General features: G+C 43.1%; 1 protein-coding gene across 5 annotated transcripts in view; it reads left to right on the forward strand.

The window, feature by feature from the left end:
* The first annotated feature begins 379 nt into the window (after positions 1-379).
* LOC139580324 (nucleolar and coiled-body phosphoprotein 1-like) overlaps positions 380-12,137 on the forward strand; it is a 36,244-nt gene continuing 24,486 nt past the window's right edge. For all 5 annotated transcript variants that reach the window (XR_011676020.1, XM_071408871.1, XM_071408872.1 and 2 more), the window contains exons 1-8: positions 380-530; positions 1,875-1,933; positions 2,180-2,334; positions 3,950-4,008; positions 4,474-4,594; positions 6,340-6,536; positions 7,090-7,222; positions 11,540-11,659. Coding sequence is in view for 4 of the 5 variants with exons in the window: in XM_071408871.1 (XP_071264972.1) it covers positions 420-530; positions 1,875-1,933; positions 2,180-2,334; positions 3,950-4,008; positions 4,474-4,594; positions 6,340-6,536; positions 7,090-7,222; positions 11,540-11,659 (955 nt within the window). In the remaining variant the exon portion in view is untranslated. The remainder of the gene's footprint in view (positions 531-1,874; positions 1,934-2,179; positions 2,335-3,949; positions 4,009-4,473; positions 4,595-6,339; positions 6,537-7,089; positions 7,223-11,539; positions 11,660-12,137) is intronic.

Here is a 12,137-nt window from a genome sequence, read left to right on the forward strand (position 1 = left end):
TAAAGGTGGATTTTGTTAGCTTTCATTTCCACAGTTATAAACTGTACGACACAAGTCTCAAGGAAATCGAAGAAACTGGACATTATTGTGGCTGCGGCAGAAAAGTTTTTGGGACTTAAGGATTTTACATCTGATGACTTGCAAGGGGTACTGGTGCCGGAAGACCCGCCTTCCCAGGTTCCCCTTGAGCTTGTTTACAGATCAGATCTGTTTTATTTCATTTTTTACAGAAAAGTTGTTTGATTTAGTTTATTTTATTTATTTTGGTAGATGTTTTTTGGTATTTCGTTCCATTTTTGGGAATCCTGTTTCCATCCCGAACAGTAGGTGGCAGTACGCACATTAAATTGTGCGCTCGCCAAAATACAATAGAAGAAGACGACTTCTGCGTTTCTCTTCCACACACAAGCGTGGTAAAAATGGCGGAGCAAAATTCCGTGCCGAGTGATCTTTACAAGCATGTATATTCATTTCTACTAGAGAACAAGTTTACCAAGGCTGCTCAACAGTTCATCAAAGAAGCGAAAGTGGTAGGCGCCATATTCTGTATACGTGTCTATTTAACAGTTGTTTTGTTTACCTCTTAAGGTAGCTAGGTGAGCTAACGAGCTACGCAGGAGGTGCACGCCGTGGTGCTAACACGTGTGATTCCAACCCACCAAGTTTGAATTAGAATGCACTTTTTTTAAATGTTAGACAAGTGACGGATGCATTTTTTAAAATGTTAGCTTTTTATCAATTGCCATCACCGAATTATTGAACCAACTACATATAGTTAGCTAACGAACGTTAAAATATTGAAATAAAATGTCTCTGGCTAGCCCGCAGGCTAAGACATGTATTGCTTCGTTCCCCGAAGAGCCTTTGTTTACAGACGGGTCGTTGCGGAAGCTTCTATAGCCTGGCATCCTTGATCAACCAAATCTAAACTAGCCGTCTGTAAACAATGGCTCGTTGCAGGACGAAGCAAAGAAATGGCGTGTGTAGTGATGTACAGGTTAACTCATAACCTGCTGATGTCGTTTGGACATTTTGCGCAGAAAATCTTTACTGTTTTTAGTTATTGCATTTTCTCCCCAGACCCTGAATATCTTTGCTCGTTGAAAGAAGCAGAGATGACAGAGAACTTTACCGATGTCAACTAGATTAAAGCATTACTTTTTTTTACATTATTGTGAGAAAAAAAGAGGTTGATTTAGTCTTCTAGGGCAACATATGACAGAAGAGAAGCTGCATGTATCTAGTTATAGACAAGTTGACTAACCAAAAGCCTACCAAAATGTCTGAAATTATAAGCGGAAAAATATCTAAATTAGCTCCCTCAAAAATCCTGCACCCCGTTAAAAAATCGTTCCGGTCTCTGACTGTAGCCTACAGCTAATTTTCTATATCAAATCACATTTTATTGGTCACATACACATGGTTAGCAGATGTTAATGCGAGTGTAGTGAAATGTCCCGTGTGGCTCAGTTGGTAGAGCATGGCGCTTGCAACGCCAGGGTTGTAGGTTCATTCCCCACGGGGGACCAGGATGAATATGTATGAACTTTCCAATTTGTAAGTCGCTCTGGATAAGAGCGTCTGCTAAATGACTTAAAATGTAAATGTAAATGTTTGTGCTTCTAGTTCCGACAATGCAGTAATATCTAACAAGTCATCTTAACAATTCTCCAACAACTACCTAATACACACAAATCTGAAGGGGTGAATGAGAAAATGTACATATATATCTATGGATGAGGGATGGCCAAGCGTCATAGGCAAGGTGCAATAGACGGTATAAAATACAGTATATACATGTGATATGAGTAATGTAAGATATGTAAACATTATTAAAGTGCTGATTTTGTTAATGATTCTTCCTTTTACAACAGCCACCCCAGAATGAAAAACAAGATGCCGCTCTGCTTGACATATTCAACTTCTGGGTGAAGTAAGTAGTTAGTACATCTGATTTCATCCCTTCAATGTATTGTCCCCCACTTGGCTGGCGGGAATGACAACCTGTATATTACAATCCTCCATTTTCCCAGAGTTCCTGGGAGCTAAAACCATGAACCTCACATACCGTTGTCTTTGTGTAATATTAGTGTAAATGGATCAGAATGTTACTTTGCAATCCTTTGTGGCTAGTTTTGAATGCCACTCACTGCTCTGTTTGTGCCGTTGCCATTTTCAGGTCTCCTGAAGCTAAGAAACGGAAGGCGCTGCCCAACGGTCCTGGAACAAGTGACAGGCCGTCTGCTAAGAAGGCAAAGACTGCGGAGAGCTCCAGTGAGGAGTCGAGCAGTGACGAGGAGGAAGCTGCAGCACCTGCCAAGGCCACACCCACAGGTACGCTCTCATCCTTTTAGTGTATCCCATTTAGCAGACGCTTTCATCCAAAGCAGCTTAGGGTAGTACGTGTATAAAGTACATACGGTCTTTGGTATTATTGTGTGTAGCTACGTTTGCTAGTTAGTTTGACGTGATAATCGTAACACTAGTGCACACAGTCCATGCAACTTATGTGACTTGTTAATAAGCACATTCGTACTTATTTAGGCTTGCCATAACAAAGGGGTTGAATACTTATTGACTCAAGATATTTCATCTTTTCATTTAAAAAAATTAATTTGTAACCATTTCTAGAAACATAATTCCATTTTGACGTTATGGGGTGTTGTGGGTAGGCCAGTGACACAAAATCTAAATCGAATCCATTTTAAATACCGACTGTAAACAAGAAAATGTTTTTGAAAAAGTCAAGTGGTGTGAATACACAGGTGTTTCTCTCTAAATCATGTCCAAACACTTGAATTAGCCCCAGGTGGAGTTCAAGCTGTAGTTGGATCTCAAGGATGATCAAACGAAATCGAATACACCTGAGCTCAATGTGGAGTGTTATAGCAAAAGGGGTTGTGGGTATGGAAATGAGATATTTCTGTATACGTTTGCAAACATTTCTTAAAACATGTTTTCACTGTGTCATTCGGGGTTAGTGTGTGTAAATGGGTGAGGAGGAAATCAATTTACTACATTTTGAGTACAATGTGGAATAAGTGAATATTTTCTGAAGGCATATTTTCAAATAACATCCCCCTTTTAAAAAAATAAAAAATGTTTTTATTGTCCCACAAATTGATTGTCACTTAGTACATCACCATCTAGCACAGGGGAGGGTAAACCTTTTGGCTGGAGGGCCACATCGGGATTTCAAAAATCAAGAGGGCCACACAGATCTAGTTGGGACCGATTTATGTGTGCCCCCCAAATCTGTATTTTGAAATCCTGATGTGGCCCTCGAGCCAAATGTTTACCCTCCCCTGCGTTAGAGGGTGATGTACTAAGAGTTCAGCCAATTGGCAGGAGCGGCGAAAACAGACTCTGTTTTAAAGACTCCCATTCTGACGTGCTCTGAAACCAGACGTCTTGATTACTGGAAAAAATGCTGCAGAGAGAAAATACTTGAGCCAGCATATTTTGGTTTTGAGTTGGCCTTATATTGTCAATCAGGCTTCCTATCAATAGGTTTTTTAATTCCTGCTTTTCTTACGTCACCCTCTATTCATGCATCGGTAATATTGATTCCTAAACCAATAGCCTAAATCCTGTCTTTCATTAAAGGGATACTTCAAGATTTTGGCAATGAGGCCCTTTATCTACTTTCCCAGAGTCCGATGAACTTGTGGATACCATTTTTATGTCTCGGTGGCCAGTATAAAGGAATTTAGCGGTACTAGCGTTAGCACAATGACTGGAAGTCTATGGGTATCTGCTATGGCGATCTGGAAGAAGATAAACGGGTCTCAATTCCCAAAACCTGAAGTAACTGTTTTACATTGACCTTTAAACCAATATCCTACCTTTCTTGATTTTCTATGTTGTCATGAATGCAGCGTGGCAGTGATGGGGCAGAGTTGCCCCTTTATTTGTTCTGTTCCATGATGAGGTTTTGTATCGTTACCAGCTAAAGCGGCAGAGTCCAGCAGCAGTGATGATTCCAGTGACGAGGAGGCCACAGCAAAGGTACAGGAGCGCTAGGATGTCTTACGACAGTGTAACTTTTATGTTTTATTGTCACGTTAAAATTGCTAACCATAAGGCCTATGCTGTTTACAGAGCTACAGTGGGGAGAACAAGTATTTGATACACTGCCGATTTTGCAGGTTTTCCTACTTACAAAGCATGTAGAGGTCTGTAATTTTTTATCATAGGTACACTTCAACTGTGAGAAATTAATTACTTAAAAATCATACAATGTGATTTTCTGGATTTTTGTTTTAGATTCCGTCTCTCACAGTTGAAGTGTACCTATGATAAAAAACTACAGACCTCTACATGCTTTGTAAGTAGGAAAACCTGCTTAAATCTTAAATTGTTCTCCCCACTGTATAGGAGGACTAATGAAGGATATATATTTGTGTGCCCTGATGAAGGCAGCTTGGTTGTTGAAACATTAGTTTGAAATCTGCTCCTGTTCTCTGCTAACAGAAGCCTGCAGCAGCCAAGGCCCCAGTGAAGACTCCTGTAGTGGCAGCAGCCAGGAAAAAGGACTCCAGCTCTAGCAGCGAGTCATCTGAAGACGAGGCTCCAGCTAAAGCCCCTGTAGCTAGTGAGTACATTTGACCGAGCCAGCGAGTACGTTTGACCGAGCTGGCGAGTACGTCCCTTATTTGTACCTTTATTGAACTAGTCGGTTAAAGAACAAATTCTTATTTACAATGACGGCCTACCCCGGCCAAACCCTAACCTGGATGACCCTGGGCCAATTGTGTGCCACCCTATGGGGACTTCGAATCACGGCCGGTTGTGATACAGCCTGGACTTGAACCATGGTCTGTAGTGACTCCTCTAACACTGAGATGCAGTGCCTTAGACCGCTGCGCCACTCGGGAGCCTGACCAAGACGACAGGGTTTCTTAGACTTCTTCAGACCCAAATGAGAAATTCAGTGTTTTCCTGGGTGGGTCCCAGGCTCATGAAAACATAGCCCCCTTTAGTGGGACATTAGTGAGATTTGTTTTTAGGTGCCCCCCCTCCCTCTTGACGGATTAGAGACATTTTAGTTTTAAAGTTAATTTCCTGATAAGATAAACAATGTGCTCGACTCCACCTTATATGAACTTAAATTGGTTGCTGGGTCCTCGTGTGTGTAAAGAACAGGAATAGGACAGCACTACGGAAAATATACTTAAATTGACATTTTTTTATTGCTTCACGAACGTTTGGTGTGTGAGCCCTTCTTCAGCTAGGCTATGGCAGTCAATGTCACAACAACAATGCCACACAGGTAGGCTTCATGATACATTCCCAGTCAGTATTGGCCCAATCAAGAGATCCCAGCAGTTTAATTTCCTACAATTCAGTGCTCCTCCTTGCACAAAGGCGGAGGTAGCGGTCCTGCTGCTGGGTTGTTGCCCTCCTACGGCCTCCTCCACGTCTCCTGATGTACTGGCCTGTCTCCTGGTAGCGCCTCCATGCTCTGGACACTACGCTGACAGACACAGCAAACCTTCTTGCCACAGCGCGCATTGATGTGCCATCCTGGATGAGCTGCACTACCTGAGCCACTTGTGTGGGTTGTAGACTCCGTCTCATGCTACCACTAGAGTGAAAGCTCCTCCAGCATTCAAAAGTGACCAAAACATCAGCCAGGAAGCATAGGAACTGAGACGTGGTCTGTGGTCACCACCTGCAGAACCACTCCTTTATTGGGGGTGTCTTGCTAATTGCCTATAATTTCCACCTTTTGTCTATTCCATTTGCACAACAGCATGTGAAATGTATTGTCAATCAGTGTTGCTTCCTAATTGGACAGTTTGATTTCACAGAAGTGTGATTGACTTGGAGTTACATTGTGTTGTTTAAGTGTTCCCTTTATTTTTTTGAGCAGTGTATATATATTTTTTTACATTCTTTGTTTACTCGGCCATGTCGTGACCCACTTTGGGTCTCGGGCCGACACGATACCAGTATCACGATACTCGTTAGTATCGTGGCAAGGAAACAAAACAGGAAGTGGTTTTGACTTCTGTTGGCCATTGGCCCTAACGTTGTAAACAAACATCATTCGGTTGTCATCCAGAGTAACATTTATTGTCTAAGCTGTAGCACACAGTATTTGACTTACAGCAGGTTTTTTAAAGGACCGAAGAATTTGGTCTGCTTTGTGTTTTCATTTTTGCAATGTCAAAAAAATTCTATACTTGTATTGTCACGACCTTACTTGGGTCCGCGATCCATACTTTAACTTTAAGAAAGCTGCTTGACGACAGTTTTATAAACATATTTTCAATCAGTGTGCTTCTTGGGTGTTACTTGTTTTGTGTCTTACTGGCGGTTCTTCTTGCTCTGTAGAAGGAAAGGCGGCCGCCGCGACCCCTAAGGCGGCCGCCGCGACCCCTAAGGCGGCCGCCGCGACCCCTAAGGCGGCCGCCGCGACCCCTAAGGCAGGGACGACCCCTAAGGCAGGGACGACCGCCAAAGCTCAGAAGAAGGCTGAGACCAGCAGCAGCAGTGAGGACAGCTCCAGTGAAGACGAAGCGCCCACTAAGGTACTGAAACTGATCCACAACACACCACCTCTCACCTGAGGTGTATTCAGTAGTTGCACCCTGTTTCGTTTTCTTCTGTTTGCTTCCTAGTGAATACACCCCAGAACAGGTGTTCAAGTTACCATGGGAGCTGTGTTTGCCAGTTTCCATCCCTAGGTGTGGCACAGTGTCTCCTTGATCTGTCAAACCAGTCTTGTGTGCCACGGTCATACGATGCAGGAATGGAAGAAGGAACCCTGTATATTGTGGAGTAAATGTCTATATTTTGGGGGGAAATGGAAGAAAAAAACTTGAACCGACTTCAACAGTGAAACTCGTTCATAAAATATATACGTTGTAGATGTTTCATGAAGATGTGTAATTACAAAAACTACCACGGCACTCAACATATTTGGTTTGAGTTAAAATACCTTTATTATTTTGGCATGTCCACAAGGGCAATTTAAAACCACACATTTATGCCTTTCGGCTGCGATGCTTTCTTCAGTGTCTACAAAGTCGCCAGATAAGGGAAAGCTTTTGTTTCCAGTACTGACCCAGTCTCTCCGAACAGACCCCTCCAGCCAAGACCCCTCCAGCCAAGACCCCTCCAGCAAAGACCCCTCCAGCCAAGACAGTCGAGTCTAGCAGCGATGACTCTTCTTCAGATGAAGAGGAGTCTCCTCCCAGCAAGAAGGCCAAACCAGGTGTGTGTTCATGTATAGTTGTATCAAACTGTTATTATATTTATCTATCAGTATCTCTATATGCCTGATCACAGGTTATTAGGAGAGTGATTAGACTGAGGCTTATGACCAATAAGTAGGCTTGGGTGGTATACCGGGGTATTTTGACATACCCGACAGTATGATTATGCGTTTTTCACAAATTTAATTTAGACATTCACATGTTATGTTTGTTTACAAAGAGAACGTGGCGCAAACAGAACTGACGCCTGTTGAACAGCACAAGCAAGGTGATTAAGTTACACTTGAAATTCGTTGTAATTTAGCTGGCAAACAAATCTTAACTAAGTTAAGTTTCTAAGTGCCAAATATAATTTTCTCGAGCTAAGGGCTCCAGGTATGCTTTTGGTTTGCTTATTTTCTAGCTATAGGTGGCTTGATCATGCTTATTTTGGTTACAGCGGAGACGATCCCGTCGTGGATCGAGTGTGAGTAGCCTCTGGAGATATAGGGCCCTAAAATCTTAGTTTCTTGCATGATTCCTTGTTTTTTCCCAAAATTCAGTTTTCCTTTTTTGTTTTTCCAGGTTTACTTCCTGTTTTTTCAGGTTGTGTCTCAAACCTTTTTTTATTTTTATAGAAAAACATACAAGTTGGATATTCTTAGCCCACAACAATGCTTAAACCGCATCAGGAGACTACTTGAGGTCTGGGAAAAATTGAAGACGACTTGAGGTCTGGGAAAAATTGAAGACGTTTCGATTTTTTTAGGGTGTAGTTAACCTTTAATGCAAGTGTGCACAAACAAGAGACTGTTTTGGTTAGCGACGATTCTATAGCACTCATGAGATTTGCAGAGTTTGCGAAACAAACGCAAACTACAATCATAAATATAATTCTGCCAGATCGGCGTATGCTACTTCGTAGTTAACATTTTAGTTGAGAAGGTTTTTGGGAAAGCATTTTCTCTCTCGACCAGAGGACGGTTAACATCGCTAACGGCTACACACAAATCACTGATGCGTTTTCTTCATGTCTTAACGATTGATTTAACTTTTTTCTAGTAAGTTTAATACATTTAGTTGATTTTCTACAAAGTTACATTTCTTTCTTAATGTCTGTATTCTGTGATTCCTTCTGCGTTATCTCCATCGTTGATTATATATATATATATATATATATATATATATATATATATATATATATATTTGAGCTGGGGTTGTCTTTCCTTGCATTTAGTTTGTTTGCTTACTTGCACCTGTTAGCATTTAGCTAGGGTCCGCTATGGACGTTTACTTGTACTTTTTTTTGCGGTTGTTAGCATAGTTTAGAAAGAAATAGCGCCCCCTTGTGTGCAATTCCGGTAGTACCGTATTCTCCGGCAAAGGTATGGAGGTCTGTATACCGCTCTGCCCTAAAGACCAGCGATGTAGTGGAAGGTCAATTCCAACTCAATTTACCCACCTTGTTCTACTGTGAAGTGGTTTACCCCACCTTGTTCTACTGTGAAGTCGTTTACCCCACCTCGTTCTGCTGGGAAGTCGTTTACCCACCTTGTTCTGCTGGGAAGTCGTTTACCCACCTTGTTCTGCTGGGAAGTCGTTTACCCCACCTTGTTCTGCTGGGAAGTCGTTTACCCCACCTTGTTCTGCTGGGAAGTCGTTTACCCCACCTTGTTCTGCTGGGAAGTCGTTTACCCCACCTTGTTCTGCTGGGAAGTCGTTTACCCACCTTGTTCTGCTGGGAAGTCGTTTACCCACCTTGTTCTGCTGGGAAGTCGTTTACCCCACCTTGTTCTGCTGGGAAGTCGTTTACCCACCTTGTTCTGCTGGGAAGTCGTTTACCCCACCTCGTTCTGCTGGGAAGTCGTTTACCCCACCTCGTTCTGCTGGGAAGTCGTTTACCCCACCTCGTTCTGCTGGGAAGTCGTTTACCCCACCTCGTTCTGCTGGGAAGTCGTTTACCCCACCTTGTTCTGCTGGGAAGTCGTTTACCTCACCTTGTTCTGCTGGGAAGTCGTTTACCCCACTTTGTTCTACTGGGAAGTCGTTTACCCCACCTTGTTCTGCTGGGAAGTCGTTTACCCACCTTGTTCTGCTGGGAAGTCGTTTACCCACCTTGTTCTGCTGGGAAGTCGTTTACCCACCTTGTTCTGCTGGGAAGTCGTTTACCCACCTTGTTCTGCTGGGAAGTCGTTTACCCACCTTGTTCTGCTGGGAAGTCGTTTACCCCATCTTGTTCTGCTGGGAAGTCGTTTACCCCATCTTGTTCTGCTGGGAGGTCGTTTACCCCACCTCGTTCTGCTGGGAAGTCGTTTACCCCACCTCGTTCTGCTGGGAAGTCGTTTACCCCACCTCGTTCTGCTGGGAAGTCGTTTACCCCACCTCGTTCTGCTGGGAAGTCGTTTACCCACCTTGTTCTGCTGGGAAGTCGTTTACCCCACCTCGTTCTGCTGGGAAGTCGTTTACCCCACCTTGTCCTGCTGGGAAGTCGTTTACCCACCTTGTTCTGCTGGGAGGTCGTTTTACCCACCTATAACACTAAGTGTTTTTTGCATTACAGTTGAACCACATACAGAGCATTCAGAAAGTATTCAGACCCCTTGACTTTTCCCACATAATTTTATTTATTTAATCCATCTACGCTCACTACCCCATAATGGCAAAGCAATACGTTTTTTTTAATAGAAATTTTCGCAAATGTATTAATATTAAATAGAAATACCTTATTTACATAAGTATTCAGACATTTTGCTTTGAGACTCGAAATTGAGCTCAGGTGCATCCTGTTTCCATTGATCATCCTTGAGATGTTTCTACAACTTGATTGGAGTCCACCTGTGGTAAATTCAATTGATTGGACATGATTTGGAAAGGCACACACCTGTCTATATAATGTCCCACAGTTGACAGTGCATGTCAGAGCAAAAACCAAGCCATGGGGTTGAAGGAAATGTCCGTAGAGCTCCGAGACAGGATTGTGTCGAGGCACAGATCTGGGGAAGGGCACCAAAACATTTATGCAGCATTGAAGGTCCCCAAGAACACAGTGGCCTCCATCATCATTCAATGGAAGAAGTTTAGAACCACCAAGACTCTTCCTAAAGCTGGCCGCCCGGCCAAACTGAGCAATCGGGGGAGAAGTGCCTGACCAAGAACCTGATGGTCACTCTGACAGAGCTCCAGAGTTCCTTTGTAGAGATGGGAGAACCTTCCAGAAGGACAACCATCTCTGCAGAACTCCACCAATCAGGCCTTTGTGGTAGAGTGGTCAGACGGAAGCCACTCCTCAGTAAAAGGCACATGACTGCCCGCTTGGAGTTCGCCAAAAGGCACCCAAAGACTCTGACCATGAAAAACAAGATTCTCTGGTCTGATGAAACCAAGATTAAACTCTTTGGCCTGAATGCCAAGCGTCACGTCTGGAGGAAACCAGGCACCATCCCTATGGTGAAGCATGGTGGTGGCAGCATCAGGCTGTGGGGATGTTTTTCAGTGTCAAGGACTGGGAGACTAGTCAGGATCGAGGGGAAAGATGAACGGAGCAAAGTACAGAGATCCTTGATGAAAACCTGCTCCAGAGCGCTCAGGACCTCAGACTGGGGTGAAGGTTCACCTTCCAACAGGACAACGACCGTAAGCACACAGCCATGACAACGCAGGAGTGGCTTCGGGACAAGTCTCTGAATGTCCTTGAGTGGCCCAGCCAGAGCCTGGACTTGAACCCGATCGAACATCTCTGAAGAGACCTGAAAAATAGCTGTGCAGCAACGCTCCCCATCCAACCTGACAGAGCTTGAGAGGATCTGCAGAGAAGAATGGGAGAAACTCCCCAAATACAGGTGTGCCAAGCATGTAGCGTCATACCCAAGAAGACTCGAGGCTGTAATCTCTGCCAAAGGTGATTCAACAAAGTACTGAGTAAAGAGTCTGAATACTAATGTAAATGTGATATTTCATTTTTTTAATGTTTATACATTTCCTAAAATTTCTAAACTTGTTTTTGCTTTGTCATTATGGGGTATTGTGATGTCATTATGGGGAATTGTGATGTCATTATGGGGAATTGTGATGTCATTATGGGGCATTGTGATGTCATTATGGGGAATTGTGATGTCATTATGGGGGGAAGAAACGATTGAATCCATTTTTAGAATAAGGCTGTAACGTAAGAAAGTGGATTAAGTCATGTGATCTGCAGACTTTCTGTATGTACCCTCATATAACACTAAGTATTTCCTGCATTAGAGTTGAACCACATATTTACCCACAGCTATTTGTTTTTAGCTCTCTGTTCATGCTAATGTTCTAATGATGATGCTAATGCCGTGTGTGTGTAGGTGCATACAGTGCAGTCCCACCCCCTGGAGCTGCAGTAAAGAAGGCCTTGGTTCCTACAGTGGCCAGCAAGGCCAAAAAGGACCGCTCCTCAGACAGCAAGCAGGAGAAGAAAGTGTCAGGTAACAACTACTAAAACCCAGGACGTGTCAGAATACCCATACTTGCTTTTTTGGATATACGAAAATAGAACGGTTTATAGTTTGAAAATTATTTTAGACTTTTCATTGAGTAGAGTTCCTGGCATACTGTTGAGGAAGAGAATATTGTCTTTTCACACCTGTGATTGACAACAGCTGATAATCAGAATAAGATGACACCTGTTCAGTATAGATGGGTAGTATGCTGATATTTGTTGCTTACTGCTTACGTTTTTACTAAACAGTACGTTCTATGTAGTACTATTAGTACACAGTAGGTAGTAGTCGTAGTGAGTTGCGGCTGTTTTAGTAGCAGTAGGCAAGACAGATTTTGGACAGTTCCCTAGTCTCCTTTTCTAAGTGTTGATCCTGTCTGAACATTGAGTGCTCTTTGTCTTTACTAATGCATTAGCAAAACTTAATATTTGACGGTTTTACATGTGATACATGACTGTCTACC

Source organism: Salvelinus alpinus, chromosome 7 (assembly GCF_045679555.1).
Source record: "Salvelinus alpinus chromosome 7, SLU_Salpinus.1, whole genome shotgun sequence".
In the NCBI taxonomy this organism is placed as follows: domain Eukaryota; kingdom Metazoa; phylum Chordata; class Actinopteri; order Salmoniformes; family Salmonidae; genus Salvelinus; species Salvelinus alpinus.